General features: G+C 35.3%; 1 protein-coding gene across 2 annotated transcripts in view; it reads right to left on the bottom strand.

The window, feature by feature from the left end:
* Nucleotides 1–25,228, bottom strand: part of ADAM10 (ADAM metallopeptidase domain 10) — a 136,338-nt gene that overhangs the window by 47,734 nt on the left and 63,376 nt on the right. For both annotated transcript variants that reach the window (XM_078448652.2, XM_078448653.2), the window contains exon 5: nt 9,210–9,310. In XM_078448652.2, coding sequence (XP_078304778.1) covers nt 9,210–9,310 — 101 coding nt within the window. The remainder of the gene's footprint in view (nt 1–9,209; nt 9,311–25,228) is intronic.

Here is a 25,228-nt window from a genome sequence, read left to right as displayed (position 1 = left end):
GTCTTTTACCCTTAATTTTCATATGGTGAAATATATCAAATTTTTTATAGTCAAAAGATTTTACATCATATTCTAAGAGTTTCTCTATCCCAAATTCCAAAATATTTTAAAATATCGTTTCAAACAATTTGCCCATTTTTTAATTGGAATTTGATGCATTATTTTAAGTGAGTTATAATACTTCTTTGTATATTCTGGAGAAGCCTTCTGCCAGATAGATGTACTGTTGACATTTTTTCACAGTCTGTGGCTTTTTATATTTTCTTAACTGTGTGTCTTTTGAGAAGATTTTAATTTTGACAAAGTCAAATTGATAAATTTTGGAGACTGGGTATTTTTTTTTTTTTTTTAATATTTATTTTGAGACACAGAGAGAGAACACATGAGCAGGGGGAGAGGTAAAGAGAGAGGAAGAGCCCAAGCAGGTTCGATGCATCAAAGTCAAGAGTCAGACACTCAACCAACTGAGCCACCAAGGTGCCCCTAGAATGGGTATTTTTGTGTCCTAAAAAATTGTTGCCTATAGCAAAGTCACAAAAACTTCTATGTTTTTTTTCTAGAAGTTTATGTTCTAGCCTTAAGTATATAGACTCATTATCTATTTTCAGTTAAATTTTGTATGAGGTGTTAAGTGTATAGGTTGAGGTTCGATTTTTTTTTTTCCATACGGATATCCAATTAATTATACCAGTACCATTTGTCAGACTGCTCTTTTCGCCTTTAAATTACCGTGGGACTTTTGAGGAAATCAACTGACCTTATGGACTCTCTATTCTGTTCCATGGATTTATACGTCTAACCTTAGGTCAAGAGGACACTATCTCGATTACTATAGCTTTATAGTAAGTCTTAATATCAGGCAGTGTAAATCCTCTAGTATGTGCTTTTTTGAAAGTTCTTTTGGCTATTCTAGATCCTTTACATTTCAGCCTAACTTTCAGAATCAGTTTATCAATTACTAGATAAATCCCCACTAAGATTTTGATAGGTGTTGCACTGACTCTACAGAAGAGCCTGGGGAGAATTGATATATTGAGTCTTCCAAACAATAAACACAACATATTCCTCTATTTATTAAGATATTTTATTTTTCTTGGCAATGTCTTACAGTTTTCATATATATGCCTTGTGCGTATTTTATTAAATTTATTCTAAGTATTTTATATTCTTAATCATACTTTTAGAGGTTTTTTCAAAATTTATTTTGAGAGAGACAGAAAGACAGTGAGAGAGCATGGGGGAGGGGCAGAGAGAGAGAGAGAAAGAGGGAATCCACAGCAGGCTCCACACTGTCAACTTAGAGCCCAATGGGGGACCTGAACTCATGAACCACAAGATTATGACCTGAGGCAAAATCAAGAGTCAGATGTGTAACCAACTGAACCACCCAGGCACCCCTAGACGGTTTTTGTGAATTTCATTTTCTAAATGTTCATTGGTAGTATACAGAATGCAACTGATTTTTGCATACTGACTTTTTATCTATCCTATATCCTTGGAAAATTCACTTACTAATTTTGTAACTTTTCCTAGATTCATTAGGACTTTCTAAGCATGCTCTCAATTCACCTACAAATAAATGCAGTTTATTTTCTTTATAATCTACATGCCTTTCATTTCTTTTTCTTGCCTAATTGTGCTATGACCGTGATGTGTTATCTTCTTTTAAATATTGCTGAGTTTGACTTGTTAATATTTTAAGAAATTTTGCATACATATTTATAAGGGATGTTGGTTTGTAGTTTAGTTTTCTTACAATGTCTTTGTATAGTGTGGGTATCAGGATAATGCTGGCCTGACAGAATGTGCTAAGTTTTCCTTTCTCCTTTATTTTCTTAAGGGCTTTGGGTAAGATTGATATTATTTTTTAAATGTTTAGACTTCAAGAGTGAAACTACGGGGCGCCTGGGTGGCTCAGTCGGTTAAACGTCCACCTTTGGCCCAGGTCATGATCTCATGGCTCGTTAGTTCGAGCCCCGCATCGGGCTCTGTGCTCACAGCTGAGCCTGGAGCCTGATTTGGATTCTGTGCCTCCCTCTCTCTCTGCCTATTTCTCTCTCTCTCTCCTTCAAAAATAAACATTAAATAAATTTTTTTAAAAAAGAGTGAAACTATATCTGGGCTTGAACATTCCTTAACGGAAAATTATTAAGTATCAATCTAATCTCATGGTATACACACCTACTATTCTATTTTTGCTTGTTTTTCTTATTTTGTATGTGTAAAGGAATTTGCGTATTAAGTTGGCTGTTGAATTTATTGGCTCAATGTACTGAAAACTTAAACTACTAATGTGTATGGTAATATCCCCTCTTTCATTCCTGACACTATTAATTTGTGTTTTCTCTTTATTTCTTGATCAGACTAGCTAAAAGTTTATCAATTATATTAACCTTTTCTATTGATTTTTCTCATTTTTATATCATTGATATATCTCTTACCTATTGTTTTATTCTTCATACTTTGAGTTCAATTTGTACTTCCTAATCTAGCTTTTTTTTTTTTTTTAAGAGAGAGTGTGCAAGTGGGGGAGAGGGGCCAAGGGAGGGAAAGAGTGAAAGCGGGGGGGGGGGGGGGGAGAGAGAAAGAGGGAGGGAGAGAGGGGGAAGGGAGAGGGAGAGGGAGAGACGGAGAGACAGGGAGAGAGAGGGAGAGAGAGGGGGAGAGAGGGAGAGAATATGAATCTTAAACAGGCTCCATGCTCAGAAGCCCAACAAGAGGCTCGATCCCATGACCATGAGATCATGCATGACTTGAGCCAAATCAAGAGTCGGACACTCAACCAACTAAGCCACCCAAGCTACCCCTCTTCTCTAGCTTTTTAAGGTGGATGCTTGTATGAGTGATTTCTAGATCTTTCTTCTTTTCCAATATGATCATTTAAAACTTTACATTCTTTGTTGTTAGCAGATGTTTAATGTGCATTCTTTACTTCTTTGTATAGACCTAAATTTCCATCTGGTACCTTTTTCTACCCAAAGAACATCCTTTAACATTTCTTGCATTTAAATTTTCTTTCAGTGGTTATACAACTTAAGCTGAATCTAACAAATTTTATTGTCTTGTATTTTTGTTATCATTCACTTCAAAATGTTTTCCAATTGCATTATTTTCCAATTGTCTTATTTACATATGACTTAATTTCTAAAAATTTTAGGATTTTCCAAATTTTTTATTACTGATTTCTAATTTAATTTCCTTGAGACTTAAGAACTTATTCTATGTAACTTCAATCCTTCTAAAGTTATTGGGACTTATTTTGCAGCCTGGCATATGTTAGCAAATGTTCATGTACACTTGTAAAGAGTATGTATCTGCTACTGTTGAGTGGAAAGTTCTTTAAGTGTCAATTAGGTTGGGTTGGTTCAGAGTGGTGTTCAAGTGCCCTATATCCTAAATGATTTTCTGTCTACTTGCTCTATCAACTTATCAGTCAACTTACTTGTTTACTCAGAAATGAGTGTACCTCTGACTATACTTTGTAGATTTTTCCATTTTTCCTTTCAGTTTTGTCAGTTTTTCCTTAATATATTTCATAGCTCTATTAATAACTGCACTATTAACTAACTTTTAGGGATTATTTCTCTTGAAGTAAAATGTCCCCCCCCCTTGTCTACAGTAATATTCTGTAAACTAATATACATTCTTTGATATTAATATGGTTACTCTAACATTCTTATGATGAGTGCTTGTGTGATACATGTTTTGTTATCCTTTTACACTGTGTCTTTTACATTAAAAAAAATTTTTTTAACATATATTCATCTTTGAGAGACAGAGGCAGAGTGCGAGCAGGAGAGGGATAGACAGAGAGGGAAACACAGAACACAAAGCAGGCTCCAGGCTCTGAGCTGTCAGCACAGACCCCAATGTGGGGCTTGAACCCACAAACCGTGAGATCATGACCTGAGCCGAAGTTAGACACTTAACTGACCGAGCCACCAGGCACACCTCTGTGTCTTTACATTTAAACTGCGTTTCTTTTAGACAGATTTGGTCTTACTTCTTTAATCACTCTTACATTCAGCTTTTTAAATCAATATGTGTAGTCCATTGACATTTAATGTAATCATTAATATGGTTAGATTTAAAATTACCATCTTGGTATTTATTTTCTATTTGTCCCATATGTTCTTTGTTCTTTTTTTTTTCCTACCTTCTTTTGGATTAACTGAATATTTTAAATTACAGTTAACCCCTGAACAACCCAGGGATTAGGGATGCTGACCACTCACACAGTTGAAAATCCACATATAACTTTTGACTCCCCCCAAACTTAAATACCATAGCCTGTTGTTGACTGGAAGCCTTACCGATTACTAGTAAGTTAAAATGTATTTTGCGTATTATATGTATTATGCACTATATTCTTATAATAAAGCTAAATAAAATCAGAAGAAAGAGAAAATACATTTACAATGCTGTAGTTTATGTACTGTACAGTATTTACAGGAAAAAAAAATCCACATATAAGTGGACTTGTACAGTTCAAACCCATGTTGTTCAAGGGTTAACTGTACATATGATTTCCTTTATTGCCCTGTTAAATGTATCTCCACTATTTTTTTCAGTGCTAATTCCAGGACAGGGGACATTTCTGCAAACATCTTCCTCAAAGGACTGATAGTAAATACTTAAGACTTTTGGGCCACATTGTCTCTGTTACAACTACCCAACTCTATCAGTATAGTGCAAAGGCAGCCACAAACATGCATCTATGAATGACTGTGGTTGCGTTCCAGAACTTTACTTACAAAGCAGGCAGCTGGCCCAAGGGCTGTAGTTTGCTGAGTTTGCTGAGTCTACCTGACAAAATTATGCTGCTTCCTGTATAGTGTTAAGAAGATTACAACAATATACTTCCACTCTTCCCCTTCTTATCCTTTGTGCTATTATCATAAATTTTGATTCTTCGTATATTATAAACTCATTTTACATTGTTACTATTTTAAATAATCATCTTCTTAAAGAAAGTACTTAAATGATAAAAATGTCCTTTATATTTTACCTATGTATTTACTATTTTAGGCTCTTCACCTCTTTGTATAAATCTGCATTTCCATCTGGTATTCTTTTTCTACCTGAAAAACATCCCTTGACATTTGTTGCAATGTAAATCTCCTAGAAGCAAATTCTCTCAGCTTTTGCCTAAAAAAGATCTTTAGGGGCACCTGAGTGGCTCAGTCGGTTAAGCATCTGAGTTTGGTTCAGGTCATGATCTCACGGTCCATGGGTTTGAGCCCCATGTTGAGCTCTGTGCTGAGAGCTCAGAACCTGGAGCCTACTTTGGATTCTGTGTCTCCCTCTCTCTCTGCCTCTCCCCACCTCATGCTCTGTCTCTGTCTCTCAAAAATAATAAACATTAAAATAAATTTTAAGATATTTAATTCGCACTCATTTTTAAATATTATTCTCAGAGAATAAAGGATCTTAGTTGGAAAGGTTTCTTTCAACATTTTAAAGATGTCATTCCATATATGTCTTCAGTTTGCAATGTGTGATAAGCAGTCAGCAGTTTTTCTTACAATATTTGCTTCCCTGTATGTAAACGTATATTCTTTTCTATGGCTTTTTATTTTTAAGGACTTTATTTTTAAGTAATCTCTACATTCAACGTGGGGTCAAGCTCACAATCCCAAGATTCAATGCTCCACCAATGGAGCTAGCCAAGTGCCCCTCTATGGCTGCTTTTCTGATGTTCTCATTTCCAGTAATTTGGTTTTTTAATATGTCCTGGTATGCTTTTATGTTTATCCTGCTCAAGTTTCACTGAGCTTCTTAGGTTATGGGTTAAAATTTTTCTTCATATCTTAAAATTCTGGAAACATTACTCTTTCAAATATTTTTTCTACTTTCCTTCCTCCTTGGAATCCAATTGTTTTCTTTATTTTCGTTCTTTCCGGTTAGATTTGGGTTGTTTCTATTCTTCTACTGTCCCTTATTCAAGTTTACTCATGTTATCTTCTGCAATAACTAATTTGCTCTTAAGTCTCTCCATTAAATTCTCCAATTCAGAAAATGTACTTTTCATAGTTTGTAAGTTACATCTGGGTCTTTATTATAATTTCTATTCTCTCCTGTTTGTTTTCATGTTTTTCTGTAACTCTTTGAACATATTAATGATAGTTGTTTTAAAGTCCTTGTGTACTAATGCCTATAATTTTTGGTTCTGTTTCTGATCACATTTTTATCTTTTTATCATCCAGTAATGTTTTTTGAATGTTAGACATTCAAATGTAACATTACTAGATATGTACATTGTTGAGTATCTGCATTCTGTGTCTTCCTTTAATAAATATTATTGAGTTTTATTTTGACAGGGAGCTAATTTACTTGAAATCACTTTGATCTTTCTCAAGCTTCATTTTTCAGCTTTATAAAGGAAGGCTTGGAGTAGTCTTTACTCTAGGGTAAGGTCAACCTACTCCTAGCATGTCGGGATCTCGACCAAGTGTAATTCCTTACAGTTGTTCAATTTAGTTTCTCCAGTAGTTTGTCTTTGTCTAGTAGTTGTCTAATAGAATCTCACCCTATGCATCCAACAGATGAGTATTCAGCTAAAACTCAAGGCAACCTCTGTCCAGATATCTGGAGCTTTTTCTCAGTGTAATCCTCTCCTCTCAGGTACTCTGCCCTAAGTCCAGATACCTCATCCTCCCTAAACTTTGACTTGTCTCTTCAACTCAGCAAGACTGCTATGTACTTCTTACTCTTCTTGAGATCCCCTTCCTCTGTGCCATACCTAAAATTTTGCCACCAGCCAAAAAAAAAAAAAAAAACAAACAAACAAAAAACAAAAAAAAACCCATCAGGGAAATCACAGAGAGATTTAGAGAGACAATTCTTTCATATATTCTGCAAGTAGTCTAGTTGGAAATCAGTTACTCCATCACAGCTGGAAGTTAAAATCTCTATTTACTTTTTCCACTAAGAGTTTCAAAGTTTTCATTTAGACATTTAGTACTTTAATATATCTGGAGTTTTATACATGATGTGAGATGGAGACCTGACTTCATTTTTTTTCAAATGTACATTTTTTTCTGGCTCCAATTATTCAATGGTCTCTACTTTTCCACATTGATTTGAGATTCCACCTCTACTACTTAACAACAAAGTTTCACACGTGTATGGGTCTCTTCCTCAGTATTCAATTTTATTCCTCTGGTCAATTTGTTCATCCTATGCTAATATCACACTCTCAAGTATTATATAATCAGTCATAAAATCTTCCAGAGTAAATCCCTCTTTACAGTTTACAATCTTTAGGTGGTCCCTACTTCTTCTTAGCCTTTACTTTTCTGTATAACATTCTCAACCCATCGTGTGGTGTGAATAACCCTGTTGTAATTTATATTGGAATTGCAGTGAACCTACAAATCAATATGAGGAAAATTGGTATTTTTATAATATGAGGTATTATTTTCCACAAATATGGTATATCTCTCCTTTTATTTAAAATCAATCTTCTTTAACATTTCTTCCAAAGTTCTACAATTTTCCTTATTTAACCCTTATAATCCTTTGTTACACTGCTTCTTTCAATACATGGTATTCTTGATACTATTATTAATGATGTCCTCTCTTTCATTACATTTCTGGTAGTCTACTGCTGATATAAAGAAATGCAACCTACTTTCATATATGAATATTGTATCGAGCCACTGCTAAACTCTTATATTTAGCAATCTGTAGTCTTGTCCTCTCTATTCATATCACCAATACCTTAGTACAGGCCACTATTGTCAACTGAAACAACTTCTAATTAGTCTCCTAGTCTCTAGGTTTGCACTCCACCCTGGAGTTAAAAATTCTTTTTTTTTTTTTTAACTTATTTATTTTAAGTAATGTCTATATCCAACAAGGGGCTCAAACTCAAGACCCTGAGATCAAGAGTCACATGCTCTTTCACTGTCTTCTGAGTCAGCTGGGAGACCCTGGAGTTAAAAATTTTTACTGGTCTTGTTATCTCTCCTTTGTATACACTACTCCTCCTGTCTTCCTATCTCTTTGCAGCCAACCTAACTTCTCCTTATTCTTTTAGTTTCTGATTGCTGTCCTCAAATACTTCCTAGACTAAATTAACTATTCCTTTTATGCTTAATCCTCCATCTCTTATCACTCTCAATTGTTTCTGTCTCCAATTAAACTACAGTTGATCCCTGAACAAACCCTTCAGAGGTCTGAACTGTGTGAGTCCATTTATATGTGGATTTTTTTTCCATACATAAACTACAGTACTGTCAATGTATTTTCTCTTCCTTCTAATTTTCTTAATAACATGTTTTAATCTAGCTTACTTTACTGTAATAATACACTATATGATCATATAACATACAAAATCCATTAATCAACTATTTGTGTTATCAGTAAGGTATCCAGTCAATAGTAGGCTATTAGTTTTGGGGGAGTCAAAAGTTACACGTGGATTTTCAACTGCATGAGGGTCGGCACCCCTAACTACCATGTTGTTCAAGGGTCAAGTTGTATTAACTTTTTGAGAACAAGCTTGTATCTTCATTTCCACATACTCCCAGAACCTACCAGTCTTTAACATGTTAGAAGATTGATACATAACTGTTCAACAAGTGCAAAAATAAAATCTCACTTGTATTTGAAAGATCCCCTGAAATAGAATTGTTTGTCCCACTCTGCAGATCAAGAAATGCACAAATCTGCATTCGTGACTCAAGAAACTCAAGCAACATTACTCTATCTTACTACTTATAGGATGACAAAATACATAATAAATGTTTACCATAAATATAATTTTTTCATTTAAATTTGTGTTTTGAATAACTATTTTTAAGAAGGTCAAAAAAAGAGTTAAAAAAAAAAAACACAATAGTCACTGGGGCGCCTGGGTGGCTCAGTCAGTTAAGCGACCAGCTCAGGTCATGATCTTAAGATTTGTGGGTTCAAGCCCCGCGTCAAGTTCTGTACTGACAGCTCAGAGCCTGGAGCCTGCTTTGAATTCTGTGTCTCCCTCTCTCTCTGCCTCTCCCCAACTCTGTCTCTCTCTTTCAAAAATAAATAAACATTAAAAGAATTTTAAAGAAGTTTTAACTTATAATCATCATCATCATCATCATCATCTCTCCACAGAGGCATAAATCTTTCAGAAATTCCAGAACATATGTTTTTTTAATGCAGGAACACATGCCAAAGACCATTTCCATTTCTTAAATGCAAGCTAGTATTAAAATCCTTACCTGTGTTACTTCCTCTACACCAGTCATCTGGTACTTCCTCATCCTTTCAAATACTGAATGATCTGCACAGCCCCCCTGTGGACCATATTTATGGGGATAGTCTACAACACAAAGAAGCAGTGTCATTACTATCACATGCTTGATATTACTAATTACCTGATAAATGAAAAACAATGTCACAATTCATGAAAGCCACCAATACTTGTTGAGCATTCTCATTTTAAAACCTGGCAGGTTTGTAAGTTTTCCCTCAATAAAATATCACTGGTCTCTAGATTTTTGTCATATAAATGATTTGTGAATTCTAAAAAGAACAATAATATTCCTTATTCTAGGTTTAATTTTCCCAACCTTTCCTGCTTCAGATATATAGAGTATGTTAATACTGAAATTTACTTCATTTTGTAATTTATAACATTCCCTCCACATTAAATTTCATATGCTGCACATGTACACCTCAAGCTGAACTACAGTTAGACTAATATAATATTCTACTGGCTTGAATTCCTTCAATGAATACCAACTGGACTCAAGGAAAAGTGATTTAGGAACATGCTCCATGGCATAGTAAAAGGAGACTGAGTTTAAATTTCTTCCATGTGTAATTCAAGTGAATGCAATTAGCCAGGAACAATTTTATCATCATTTGTTTTCCCTTTATAATTAAGCAGTGATTATTTTTAGTCTTTTAAAAGTTTATTCCATTCTGTCAAATTTCATGTACTTCTCCCTTATTAGGGTTCTCCATATTCATGAACATATTTCATAATTTAATCAAGTTACCATAATTAAGAGAACTGTCAAAATAAAAATACCAAGACATGGGTGAGAGGGGAAGCACTGAAAAGTCCTTAAGTAGTTTAAGACATAATACACAGAACTATAATTAGAAATACTGCAGGCAGTTTCTTAAGAAAATCTAGAACCTTGGGGCTCCTGGGTGGCTCAGTTGGTTAAGCCTATGACTCTTGGTTTTGGCTCAGGTCATGACCTCACAGTTTGTGAGATGGAGCCCTGCGACAGGCTCTGCACTGACAGCGTGGAGCCTGCCTGGGATTCTCTCTCTCCCTCTCTACACGGCCCCTTCCCTCCTCACGTTCGTTCTCTCAAAATAAATAAACTTTTTAAAAAAGAAAAAAAAAATCTAGAACCTATAGTGGATACTAGTGGCCTATTTCTTTGGAAATAGTAATAATTTTATTTCAAATTTATTTAAATTCTAGTTAACATATAGTGTAATACTGGTTTCAGGAGCAGAATTAAGCAATTCACCACTTACATATAACACCCAGTGCTCATCATAATACAATACAAATTTATTTATTTATTTATTTATTCATATTTTTTTTTTGACATTTATTCATTTCTGAAAGAGAGACAGAGCATGAGTGGGGGAGGGGCAGAGACAGAGGAAGACACAGAATCCAAAGCAGGCTCTAGGCTCCGAGCTATCAGCACAGAGCCCGACGCGGGGCTCGAACTCACCAACTGTGAGATCATGACCTGAGCCAAAGTCGGACGCTCAACCGAGCCACCCAGGTACCCCAATACAATACAAATTTAAACTGGCAGTTAAGAAGTAGTGGTATGGACAACCTACATTTACTGATATTAATAACTCTGACTTAAACTTTAAATTAGTTTTTTATTAGAGGTCAAGACTGCAAAAGCTGTAAAATTCTGATCAATAAATGTGAGATGATAGACTTAAAAAGGTACCACTTTATAACCTCACATGTATAAAGTGACTTAGGTAAGGATCATCGATGGATACTAAAACCACTAGGTGAAAGATATGAGGTAACAGGATATTCATGGTCACTGAAAGTATCACCCCATAAATTACTTACTAATTATAAAGGAAAAAGATAACTTCACACTAAAGATGTGGTAATGATCACTTCATTTACCAGATAATGAAGCGAAGCACTACCAGTAGTAGAGAGATATGTGCCTCTTGACGCAATGCAATAAGGAATGCCCAGCTACCCCTCTACAGTATTCTTGACAAAATATGCTCATTGAACCTAATCATGAATAAACAATCAAACACACACCAAAATGCAGAATATCCTAAGTCACGGACCTAGACATGTGAAAATCAGCAATGTCACTTAAAGGGGGGAAAAAAAACAGAAAAAGTTGAGAACTAAGGGTGGGGAGCCTGGCAATAGAGACACTAAAAAAGACATAATAAACAAATGTCAAAAAGGTATTTTTAGTACAACTGAAAAAATGTGATTCTTTTTACCAAATTAATACCAATTTAAATTAATACCAAAAAAATATGGTATTACTGAATTAATGTTAAAATTTTTAGGGGTGAAACACTACTAGCTATTTAGGAAAATGTACATATGCTTAGGGATATGCGTTTTAGGGGATGAATTTACATTTGAAATTTTCAAAATAAAATTAGGACTAAAGGACTGCAATATTTGTTGGAACAAACTTAAATGATTTCAAAGTGGAAAACATACAACTGAAGTGCTAAATGAGAAAAAAATTAATACATTTATTATTTTACCATTTCAAAGTTTGGCTGTGGGAAAATACAATATCATCCAACATGTATCTAATAAGAATCTACCACAAAGGCTGAAAAGTTTTTCAATATGAATATGCCCAGAGTTTTAATTCTCACCTTTTAGAATATTTGGGGTTATTATCACAATACCATCTTCTGATACTATAATTTTAACCTGAAAATATCCCAATAAGCCTTGCCCAGATTCTTAATGGAATCTAACTTGCCTGAACCACCACGTGAAGAAGTTCCTCCATACCAAGAACACTCATTTTAATAAATAAGGAAAAATTATACAGGCATACTCATAGACAAGTGTATACACATACTTAAGCACCTTTTGCAGTTAACAGAATTTAGATCCCTTGAAATTTTGCTCCTTACTTTAATTTTTATTAAAAAGCCAGGTTCAGAGTTTGATATTATTTATAAATCCATAATTTTGTACTATTTTATTTTACTCCCATGCTAGGACAGTCCAGTCTCTAGTAACTAAGAATGTGGACTGATTCTTTGGCTTAGTTTTCCCTGAACTCCTGGCTAAGGAAATGGTTTATCTAAGATAACAATGTGTATAAGGAGGAACCCCTCTGCTGATGACTGTGGCAGCAACTAGGCAGATAAGTAAAAACTGTACTCAGAATTACTGATACACAAAATATTTTGCCATATAAAATGGATGAAACTATACATTTTCAAAAGTTTAGTTTCTGTTCCAATGTGATAAGCAACTAAATTTATGATTCAATTAGTACATTATGTTTTTATTTTTCCACTAATGGGTCAGTGTGTGGTGCCCTAATTTAGATTTGTTTATTAAGTCAGTATTTAAGTTAATAAGAATCTATTTCACCACTTACTTAGGCTAATTAAAATCAATGAAATAAATATATATTTACCATCTGATGAAATTCTTATAGTTGAATTAAACATCTCCCAAAACATACACAAAAAAGAGCTATTTTGACCTCTGAAACTAATACAACTGTGCATGTTAACTGTATTTTCTTTAAAATTAAAAACTTAAAAAAAAGAACTACTTAAAAAAAAAAAAAAAAAAAAAAAGAACTACTTTAAACTATAGTTCTATCATATTTCTTAAAACCGTCTTAAGAAGTGCCAAATCCAAACTATCTCTCACACAGACATGAGCACAGACACATGAGCATGGAACACTGATGACCCCACTCCCAAATAAAAAACTATTTAACTTAGCCTTTCAAAAAACAAACCCTGTGATTAAATCATTACAATCAATTTTCAAGTGAACTTTCCCTAAATGTCCTTGGTCTCCCCATCCCGCATGCCACGCAACTACTAGAAGGAAAGGAAAGGAAAAGAAAGGGAAAGGGAAATGGAAAGGGAAAGGGTAAAGGAAACGAAAAAGGAAAAAGTAAAAGAAAAGGAAAGGAAAGAAATAAGAAAGGAAAAAAGATGGGAGGGGAGGAGAAGGGACAGGAGGAGAGGACAGGAGGCAAGGGAAGGAAAGGGGAGGAGAGGGAAGAAAGAAAATGAAGGGAAAGGAAAGAAAGAGGAAAGGGAAAAATGAAAGAAAGAAAATGGGGGCAGAGGGACTAATGTGTTTACTAAAATATATAAACTTCCCAAAAACCCTTCGTATCAGTATGTCACTTAACCAATAAAAAAGTATTTAACTATTCAAAATTTTTACTTGAAAAACCATTTTTTCTGGCATCTGGTTGAGCGTCCAACTTCAGCTCAGGTTATGACCTCAGGTTCTAGGATTCAAGCCCCACATTGGTTTCATTGCTGTTAGCACAGAGCCTGCTTCAGATCCTCTGTCTCCCCACCTCTGCCCCTCCCCAGCTCAAGCTCTTTCTCTCAGAAAATAAATAAACATTAAAAAAAAAAATAAACAATTTTACTCTTGGCTTAGTTTGGCAGCCATTGACCAACAGGTCCTCATTATCCTGTGTTCAAAGGCAGACTGAATTCTCCACCTCCGTTCCAAGTTAGGTAGGACATATAACCAAGTTCAAGTTGAAGGAATGTGAGCAGTAGGGAAGTGCACTAGCCAGGATCCTCCATGCTCTTTTCACCTGAATGTCTCCTGGGAGATAACCTGGGAACAGCATGAAATAAAGTACCCCAGATTCTTGGGGCACCTGGGAGGCTCAGTGGGTTAAGCATCCAACTTCCGCTCAGGTCACGGTTTGTGAGTTCGAGCCCCGCATCTGGGTGACAGCTCAGAGCCTGGAGTCTGCTTCGGATTCTGTGTCTCCCTTTCTCTCTGCCTCCTTCCCTTCTCATTTACCCTCTCTTCCCTCTCTCAAAAATAAACATTTTTTTTTAAAAAGTATCCCAGATTCCTGAATTACTTATTGAAGAAAAGCTGCCTAATAAGGAATACTCACATTACATTGTCACTGTTTAATGAATTTTTAGTGCATTTTGTCACTGAATATGGGAGCTATTTGGTACTGCAGTTAGCAATGCCTTAATACATGGTGAAAACGTTTGTCAAGGAGAACAGAACAATTCATTTATACCTGCTTTCCAATGGCATTTAGCAATTTTTTCCAATCACCGACAGTACCAAAATAATCTTAGACTAGGATATCAGAAATTCTTTAGCAGTGTTAGTATTTATTGTCATTTTCTGAATGTTTTCATTTATAACTACTTTTCACTTATCTCCAGTCAGAACTCTTGCCAAAAAATCATCATATAGTTAAGTTGAAGACTGATACAGTACAGTAATAATTCTATCTTTTAACTAAAGATAAATCTCATAAACCCTATACTACCCAGATAAAATATTTTACATGCTTAGGGAAATGTACTATTATCATTGTTCAAAGAATTTTTCAAAATTTACTCAATGCAAGATTTTCAGTTTTAGAAAGCAAAAGAGCTGTGAAGCTTGTTAGCAATGTGGTTATAAGTCCACCACATAATACGTATGTCAAAATAACATTTTTGTTATATATAATTTATATATATTATATATAATTTAGTTCAACTAAAATACTTCAAGATATAAATCATTTGATTAGCTTGATACTATTCACACTTGAGAAATAACAAAAATAATCTGATCATGATAGGAATTGGGATTTACCTCCATTCAAAACACACTAACAAATATATTTTTAATCTGTTTCTACACAGGCAAAAAAGAGCTACTACAAAGTATTTCTGGAAAAGAGAATTTAAACTTCCAAACATTTGAACCAGTAAATGTGCATGGCATTTAATGTATTATCTTACTGAATTCAGATACAAAACAAAAATGTCCCTGTTTTAAAGTGTAACATCATTTTCTTTAATACAATAAGGGAAGCCAAAGAAGAATATACACGTCTGATTTATATAAACCCAGCAGTCCCTATTATATAGTAACCCAATAAAATATAAATACTTTCCAGATATTAATAATACTAGACACATCGACACTCTTGTCATCAATACATTGCCAGTGATGCTCGGCATTTGAGATTAAGGTAAACAAGGGTGCCTGGGTGGTTCAGTTGATTAAGCGTCCAAGTTCAGCTCAGGTCATGATCTCACGGTTTGTGAGTTCAAGCCCCGTGTAGGGCTCTGTGCTGACAGTTCAGAGCCTGGAGCCTGCTTCGGATTCTGTGTCTCCCTCTCTCTCTGCCCCTGCCCGGCTCACACTCCATCTCTCTCTCTCAAAAATAAATAAGCATTAAAAAAAAATTTTTTTAAAGGTTAAGGTAAGCAAACAAGTACTGCCTAAAGGGTATCTCATCTATTTGATAAAATACATAAAGCTAATATATTTACAGACATAAATAAACATACATAGGTGTACACACACATACATATTTGTGACACTATACATGTAGCTGATGTTAGGGTAGATTTCTTTCTACCATTCCTCCACAGTCAGAAGTCAAACACATATTGGGGCGCCTGGGTGACTCAGTCAGTTAAGTGTCCAACTTCAGCTCACATCATGATCTCGCGGTTCTTGAGTTCAAGCCCCGTATCAGGCTCTGTGCTGACAGCTCAGAGCCTGGAGCCTGCTTTGGATCCTGTGTCTCCCCTCTCTCTGCCCCTCCCCTACTCACACTCTGTCTCTCTCTCAAAAATAAAATAAATATTAAAAAAATATATATTTTAAAGAAGTCAAACAAATACTAGTATAATAGCACACCATCTATAGGCTAACATCAGCAGCAGTTGAAAGGAAGCCAGTAGAAACTTAAGAACACAACCATCACCTAGCAGGCCATTATTCCCCAGGGTGAAAGGACGGCCTATAGGAAGATCACTCAGCCTCATCCCACCTCCAATAAGTTGTACGGCTGGAATCAAGAGACTACCTATGTTTAAGAAAATCACCTCCTCTGGTCCACCACCTGGGAGAGTCAAGAAACTCCTGCAGCACTGTCCAACTCCATCAGGCAGGCTCCAGCAAGAATCAAGGGGGGACCCAAAAACTCTTCCTGTTTTAGGGAAGACATTCCCCTGCCCCTCATGTCTCTAAACACTCACAACTATCTACCACCTTCTGCCTTGGGACCCTCAAGGACTATTGTCATTGTAACCCAGCTTTTATATTCATGAGACTATACCACCAACTACTCTAACTCATTATAGGTATTTGCTGCCCCCCAGATCACTACTTCCCTTTATTTCCTTATTTTTAGCTCTTAACTCACTGTCACTCTCTAACATCATCCCAACATAATTCTTAGTGATTCCAACATTAATGTTGATGATCCTTCCAGTACACTTACCTTTTCTCCAATGATCTTCTCCTACCTGAAGTTCTCACTTACATAATAATTCTTTTGAACCTGTCATTACTAATAAGTGAAACCCATTTACAATCTCAACTTGCACATCCTACTTTCTTTCCATGGCTGTCTTTTCACAACACTCCCTCCAACAATCTTGCAACACCACTAAGAACTTTCCATTTACCAATGTTACCACCTTGCTCACTATCTATGAATATTCTTTCTTCTGTTTATTCAGCTTAAATCCAATAGTCGAGTATTATCATAATTACTTCACTGCATTGGCTTAAAACTTCCTTTCCCTTCCCAATCCCAACTCTCAACCAAATCCTGTTTAAAATGAACTTTCTACCTACAGCCCTGCAAATGAATAGGCCTAAAAAAAACTGATAACTATGACTATTCTCACTCAAAAATCATAATCTGTAACTCCTAGCAGCTCCTTTGTGCTACCTGGCATGGATACTTTATTTCCAGAGTCCATTCTCAATCTTATTTACCCAGTTAACTGTAGGCACTCACTGCTTTACCACATGAACAGCAGCAATAAAACTGATTGTGCCAGCTGAAACTATGCAAACTATGATCTTAATATCAATGGGGAAAATTATAATTGTTCCCAGGCTTTAAAATATTTAAATACTAAAATACTAATACCTTTTTACTAAATATAGTAAAACTCTCAATACTAAAACTCCTATTATTTATAAATCTATAGGACAATGAAAATAATAAAACTATTATTTAGTACACCATACTTTAAAACATTAGAAACATGAAGAATTAGATCTAAAGAAAAATATAGTGTTTTATTTCTTTATAAATTGTATTTTATATATCATCAACTAGAGATATACCTTTTTGAAAGTTGGATATTTAGGGTAAAAAATATATTTCCAAAGCAACAAAACAATATTTACATATGCTTCAAATCCTGTCAGCACAAAACTGCCCCAACAGAAAAAAAAAAAAGGAATCAAGTGTAGAATTTTCCCTACATACTTTCAAAACTTCTAAAAGACCCTATTTTCCCTGGTCACCACATTAACTATGAAAATGGACAATGACATTTTCCCTCTAAAATTACTGACAATATAATTCCCATTTCTAGAAAAAGCCTTTGTTCAACTAATGAATAAGCCCTCATTGTGATGCTAAATCATAGGATGCACTGTAGTTCCCCTGAAAAGGCCAAACAGCATATTCTTTCACAAAGAATGAATCATTGGTGTAGAATATTCAGCCTATTTAAAACAAAGATCAGCTTTAAATCTATTGCCTTTCTTCCAGTTCTTTTGCATGCCAAACTCTTGCTTTTGTTTTGCTGTAGGAGGGACAAATATAAATAATACATATATTGTGATACTACCTCAAGCAGGAAACAGTTCCAGTTAACTCTCAATCATCCACTCCAGGAAGAGGGAAATATTTACTGTTCAGATTCTCTGTCCAACAGAACTGGTACATAAAACACCCACTGCTTACTGCATCCTAACTAGAGTAGACCTTGCATCCTCACTATTCCCAGTAAGGCTTCCCCACCTCACTGTGACTGACAGGTTAGAATTTTGACTGCAGGGATGCCTCAGTCGGTTAGGCCTCAGACACTTGGTTTCAGCTCAGGTCATGATCATAGTTAGTGAGATCAAGTCCCGCATGATCACTGATAGCACGGAGTCTGCTTGGGATTCTCTCTGTCCCTCTCGCTGTCCCTCCCCTGCACATGTGCTGGTGTGTGAGGACATGCATTCTCTCTCTCTCTCTCTCTCTCTCAAAATAAATAAACTTTAAAAGAAAAAAAAAAAGAAATGTGACTGCAAAACCAAGGTCTTGCCTATGAGATGACTCTAACAGTCAAAACATTTGGTGTAATCTCTCCATTAACATGCTATAAATTACCAAATCCAATGAAATAATCTAATTTTTATTGTATTAATTGAGTTTAAAACAGACGGACTCCACAGACAGACAATGAACAAAAAGCTGTTTTGTTAATATCTGGAGGGTAGGTGGGTAGGGTTCTTGCCCACAAAAATGCCATTTATTCCTAAAGTTGCCAAAAACCAACAAGGATTCACTGATGGAGAGTAAAAAGGGAAAGTAGGCCATTATTTTATTATTTAATTTTTATTTTATTTTGTTTTATTTTATTTATTTTATTTTATTTTATTTTATTTTATTTTATTTTATTTTATTTTATTATTTTATTTTAGAACAGAGGAGTTTGGAGGAATAAAGGAATAGCTAGGACACACCCCAAATGTCCTTTCTTCTAACTCCAGGGGATAGGAGTCCCTTTCTCCCAAACACCCTGTCCCCATTCTCCACATCCAGTTTCTATTTGGGGACGGTGGGGGCAGCATGGGAAGAAAGGCATAGTATGACTGTCCCTGGGAAGGAGAGGAAGCTGAAGATGGTCCCCTTTTCCACATATACTCACAATACTCATCTCCCAGGAAACAGAGATGGGAAGCTGAGACAAGCATGTCCTTCCCCATCCCTGGTTTTTAAGAAGAAAGGGTTAGTGTTGGGAGCCAAGCAGATCATGGGCATCAGGTCAGTAGGAGAATTGTTGCTCTATTATTCTGATCAATTATAAAGAGAATCATTAGACTCTAAGGTGCATTAGGATAAGACCCTCTGTGTCCACAGGATCTCAAACTATCTTATACAAATTAGGCACTCAAATAATGTTAATAAATAAATTAATCATGTGTCAACCACACTCAAATTTTTAAAATAACTAATCATTAAACCTGTAAAACTTACAACTGAAACATGTATTGAAAACCTGTAACATACTGAATCAACATGACCATTATTTCCATTTATTCAGTCTGGGATAGAGAAAATGGGTGAGTCCAGGCCAAAGAAGATGCCAGTTTCATTTCTTTTCTGAAGTCCCTGAGCTGTGGTAGCTAAAAACAAATATTATCAGCCAGAGTAATAGCTACCTTTCTCCTGTCTTCAGAGATTCTTTTCTCTAACAGCCAAAAGTCTACCCTATGTTCAAGGTTCAAGTCAAATGCCATCTCCCCTAAGAAGTATTCCTAAGGATCCCTAAGGCTCCCTCAGTGTGCACTACCCTCAGTACTCTGATGACATTTTGCTTAAGCATTTATCACATTCTGACGATATTACTGACTGGAAATTCCCCTGAAGGATTTTCTTTTGAAGTCTTAATCCTTCGTATACATTCACAAATCAATAAACATTTGTTGAATTTTTCAGTCAGCAGCTGGTTTCCATTCCTCTTCAAAGGTCATCCATTAACCAAAGACCTATAAACTGCTGACTCCAATAACCTCCTTTTGGCCTTCATTCCATCCGCAATAACTAGGAACTGTCTGCAACTTAAAACTGTTTCTACATGAAGGTGTGCTCTAAATCCCTAACTACTTTACAGATTCACATAAAATAGAACCTGTTCAAAATTAGGGCGTGTATGCACATAAATTTCCTAATTGTGTGTCAGTGTTATTTTTCATTGCGTCAATTTCTTTACAAAACAAGTAATGAGGGAAAAAAAAAACTGTTACCAAACATCAGCAATACAAGAATAAATAGACACAGAGTACACATCCTCAAAGAACTTACAGTCTAGCTGGGATATTAGACATATATAAACAAGAATCCATTTAAATTCACCAAGTGTTAAGTGTTGCCGCAATTATCCACAGTTCATAAACAGTTAAATATCGGTTGAATTTAATTACTCATCCAGTCAACAGCTGTCTTCCTTCCATGCCTCTTCTCAGAGGTCAATCATATGGACCACTGACCTGTAAACTGCTGGATTCAAAACACAGCAACAACTCGCCGATACATAAATGGCAGTAAAGAGAGGACACCCAGAACTGATGGGCCAGAAAAGACTTCTAGAAATATTATTTCTGAACTGCATTTCGAAGGATGAGTGTTGGTTTGGGGGAAAAAGAATCTATAAGATCAGTGTTTCTTCTGCTCTCTTGCTTCCACAAGGTTCATCTTAAGTTTCCAAACTGTCTCCTTTCTAGACCTCAGGTAACAGACCAAGGCATTTAAAAGTCCTTAGTATGTATTTCATCCTCCTGTCTTTTTTCAAATTTATCATACGTAAAATGATGTTTAATCAATCAGTAGTTGATGGGCTACTATCAAAAGCTTTAGAGTTTTTATTTTTAATAACCCAAAACTAGAAACAACCCAAATGTCCATTGACAGGTGAATGCATAAACATCCATACAATGAAATACTACTCATCAATAAAAAGTAATGCACTATTAATATACACAAAAACATAGATGAATCTCAAAAAAATTGTGCTAAATTAAAGAAGTCAGATTTTTTTTAAGAGTACATAATACAGGAGCACCTGGGTGGCCCAGTCAGGTAAGCATCTGACTCCTGATTTTGGCTCAGGTCGTGATTTCGTGGTTCATGACTTCAAGCCCCATGTCAGGCTCTGTGCAGAGATCCTGCTGGAGATCCTCTCTCTCCCTCTCCCTCTGTCCCTCCCCCACTCATGAGCATGTGCTTTCTCTCTCTCTCTCTCTCTCTCAAAAATAAATAAACTTTAAAAAAAAAGAGTACATAATATAAAATCACATTTACATAAAATTCTACAAAATGAAAACTAGCCTGCAAGTTTAGTGCCTGAGGAAAAAAGGGTTGAGAAGAGAAGGACTACACTGAGTAGGAGGAAGATTTTGGGGGGAAATGGATACATACACTATCTTGACTATGGTGATAGTTTCCCAGATGTACACAAATGCCAAAAAACTATCAAATAGTATACGTTACATATAAGCAGTTTTGAAGATAATGTATACCACAGCAGTGTTTAATAGTAAAAAGGGGGGAAGAATTTAAATGTCCACGTAGTTGATGGGTTGCTAAACAATACATTCACCAATGAAACAACAAAATATTACACAACCGTTCAAAAGAAAAATGTTAATGGCAGTGGACACACTTCTACTTCATTTACAGGCAAAAATGTAATTTTTATATAGTCATTTGATAATCAGCAAAATCAAAAATATTTCCAGCTCTACAGAAAAAGTAGTTAGATATCACCCAATTTTAGAAGAGATAAGGGATATTAAAGATCTGGTCTAATGCCCTCATTTTATACATAGAAACTGAGACCTATTTACTTGCATAAAAAAAGTAAGACCTTCCCATAAGGTCACAAAGCTATTCTAGTGCATCATCTTGATTTCCCTTCTACTCCATTCTCATACACATGGCATGCCTCAGTTCTCTGACACATTACCTCTTACGCTTTCTCCCTACGTCTGTCACTAACTTGTATGATCCTGACCAAATAAATTAAACCCTGAAACCGTTTTAACTAGTTGATCTACAAGGCCACCTTTAAATCCACATTCTAACACTCCCTAAGCTGCTGAAACCAAAAACAGCGACATCAATGAATTCTTACTGTAATGTCTGAATATAAATAGGCAAGAAAGCAAGACTGCTTATGCAGATTATCTAATTTACAAATTTACAAGCCATGAACAAAGGATTAAGTGGTACTCTGACCCTTGTCATAACTGTTCACAATTCTATGTACTAGAAGAAAGTGCTTTTTACTACTAAGTACAGAATTGAACAAGTGTGAATTTAAGATGATAAATACATGTGGTTATCACCACCACATCTGAGTATCAAAGCGACTGGAGAAGTTATTAAATATTTTCACTGAAAGCTGTGCCTATGTTCTTGTACCACCTCAGAAGCCATTCCCTAAGGTTCTCCAGAACAGCAATATCATTCTCCATGGTGGCTTCATAGATTTATGCCAAGAGGTGCAAAAACAGTATTAAAAGAAGAGTAACCAAATTCTCATCAGAATGCCTACCCAAAGTTGGTATACCCAAAGGTGGTATACCTCACAGGTCATTTGCTTCTGCTGAGAATAACACACACACACACACACACACACACACACACACACAGACACACGGACACTAAGTTCACTCAAGCATGTACACAGTGTTCTAAACAATCACACAGTAATTAAGTTGTGAAAATAAATTATTAGGACTTAAGAAAATTCTATGAAAATAATAACATACATTAAAGGAAAATCTTTCCCTTTTAATTAGTCATAAAGTAGAATATCCTTTGCTAAATATATTAAGGAGAGAATCTGGCTTATAACCACAAAAGTTGCAAATGTGTCATTTTAGAGAGGCTTACAGATTTCAGAAAAGCCCCAGAAATCCTTGGAGTAATGTTAGAATTGACAGTTTTTTCCCTTGAGTGAAGCAGAAAAGCACACGGTTAAGAATACAAGATCCATAATAAAGTGACATGTTTTCTAAGCCTTAAGTTTCTTCATATATAAAGTTGTGGAGAGGGGACTATGTGTGCCTATTATACTTGATAGTGTAATTATGAGGATTAAATGAAATAATGCAAGCAAAAAACTTTATACAGCACCAGACATACATTAAACAGTAATAACTGTTCTTACTACTATTATTAGTACTATAACCTTAATTATTCTACTCAGAAAGGTTAAAGACTCAATTAAAAGGGAAGGGCACCAAAAAAAAAAACAAAAAAAAACAAAAAAAAAAAAGGGAAGGGCACCTGGGTGGCTCACTCTGTTAAGGGTCAGACTTCCGCTCAGGTCATGATCTCACAGTTTGTGGGTTCGAGCCCGTGTTGGGCTCTGTGCTGACAGCTCAGAGCCTCATTCAGATTCTGTGTCTCCCTCTCTCTCTCTCTCTCTCTGCCCCTCCCCTTTCATTTTCTGTTTCTCTCTCAAAAAATAAATACACATTAAAAAAAGAGAGCCAATTAAAAGTGAATGATCTGTCCTGTAGAAAAGGAGTAAGCTAACTACAGGCTGCTGCACAACTGAGTCCTTTGGTTTGGCATGCAAGCTAAGGAAAGCTTTTACATTTTTAAATGGTTGAAAACATTTGAACAAAATCACTCTTGACATTACTATTTGTAAGCTCTAATCCCACTATTGGTATATAATAAGAAGAATGTGAAAAGGCATGAACATATATTTTAATTGGATAAATAAAAAATAAGAGCTGAAACCAATGGTAAAGTTAAATGCCAAAAAGAATAGAAAACTCAGTCACGTCCAATTTCATTGATCCTACAAGCTAACTCATTATCTTTGGGGAAAAAGAAAGGTTGACATAAAGGAAGATATTTGGAAGTTACTGTAAGATGCAAAGGGGAAAAATGCAATTATAGGACAGGAAGAAATAAAAGTGCAAAAAAAGAGCAGAATATGCTTACCCTACATACAAACAGAAAAGAGGAGGGAAATGAAAGAGAAGATGCAATAACAGAAATCATAAAAGGCAGAACAAACACAGTATAGGGTGCTTATGGGGAAGTATAAATCAGCAAAGGATAACATTTGATTATAATACAATTAAACACATGAGTTCAAAATCTGTCCATTACTCTCTTCCTCTCCCTCCTTTCCCAAAAGGTCTTGTTTGATTTTGAGAACACATTATAAGGAAAATGTTTCAAGATTTCATTAAGTATCTATAAATAATCTGCTCCAGAGATTAAATAGTATTTGGTATGTTTAAGGAGCAAAAGAAACAGAAACCACAGCTGAAGAATTTATATACCCTGATAGAAAAGGGAACCTGCAATAAGATTAAATTACTAAAAAATTACAAAGTAACACGCAAATCAAGTATATCGTAATTCTGTTGGAAGAAAGGAAGGCAGAGGAATTCATATTCCAACATGTGAAGAGGACTGTAGCTTAGAGCTTGAGAAGCGTCTGAAATACCAGGAGGGAGAACTGGAAAAGGAATCAAAGAGGGATGAATAAAAATATAGCCAAGTAGCATTAATGAATTTGTGAGTTAGCAAGTAGCTAAAGTCATAAATGCATCCCATCTAGAATAATTATGCTATTTTCTGTAACAATCCAGCATCAGCGATAACAAGCAGCTGGAGAGACTGAAAAAGTATGGAAACTGTCAGAGCTGATAGAGCAGAAAGTCAAGATGGTTAGGCTTTCCAATACATTATTAGGAGTGAGAATGAAATTATTGATAATAAATTTCTGGCTGTAGAATGGAAAATGAAGCCAGAAGGAAGGTACCAAGTTAGGAAAATAGGAAAAAATTAAGAGGCTAGTCTAATTATAGTCAAAAATAAAATATAAGTATTCAAGAGGCATTTTAAATTACAGGAATGTATTTCTGCATTATTTCATGAAAGCATTCTTGTAATTAGATGACCATGAATATATGGACAATGGTAAAATTAAAAGGAGAAGTCTAAGTACATTTTCTACTCTGAAAATGTAAAACAAGGACTCTCCTGACAAATTACCATCATATAAAGACCATGGTAGAGGACAAAATCTAACATGATAAACCTTCAGTCTTACCAAGCTAAAGTGAAATCATTATTTCAAGATTCCAAAAAGAAATATTCAAAGGATTTAGATATTACCAAATACCTAAAATATTCCTTAAACACTATACAAATATCCACTTTGAAATTTACATAAGAAGATAATGATACTTCAGTAGGCCACACACACAAAGGCATTACAGCATTAAATGACCGGCTGATATCAGAATATAGAATTTCCAGTTCAATCAGTGTTGTTGACTCATAGTTCATATAGAATTGGTTGTATCATATCAACAAAGTAGGAACGGCACGGACTGAGAAGGAAATCACCTCTTTATAACAGATCTATTTTTCATTAAGTTGAGACTTTGGCTGTGAAACTATTTTCACCTCAGACTTTGTATGTCTCACATACG

This window comes from Panthera onca, chromosome B3 (assembly GCF_046562875.1).
Source record: "Panthera onca isolate mPanOnc1 chromosome B3, mPanOnc1 haplotype 2, whole genome shotgun sequence".
Classification (NCBI taxonomy): domain Eukaryota; kingdom Metazoa; phylum Chordata; class Mammalia; order Carnivora; family Felidae; genus Panthera; species Panthera onca.
This window is presented reverse-complemented; position numbering and strand designations above follow the sequence as displayed.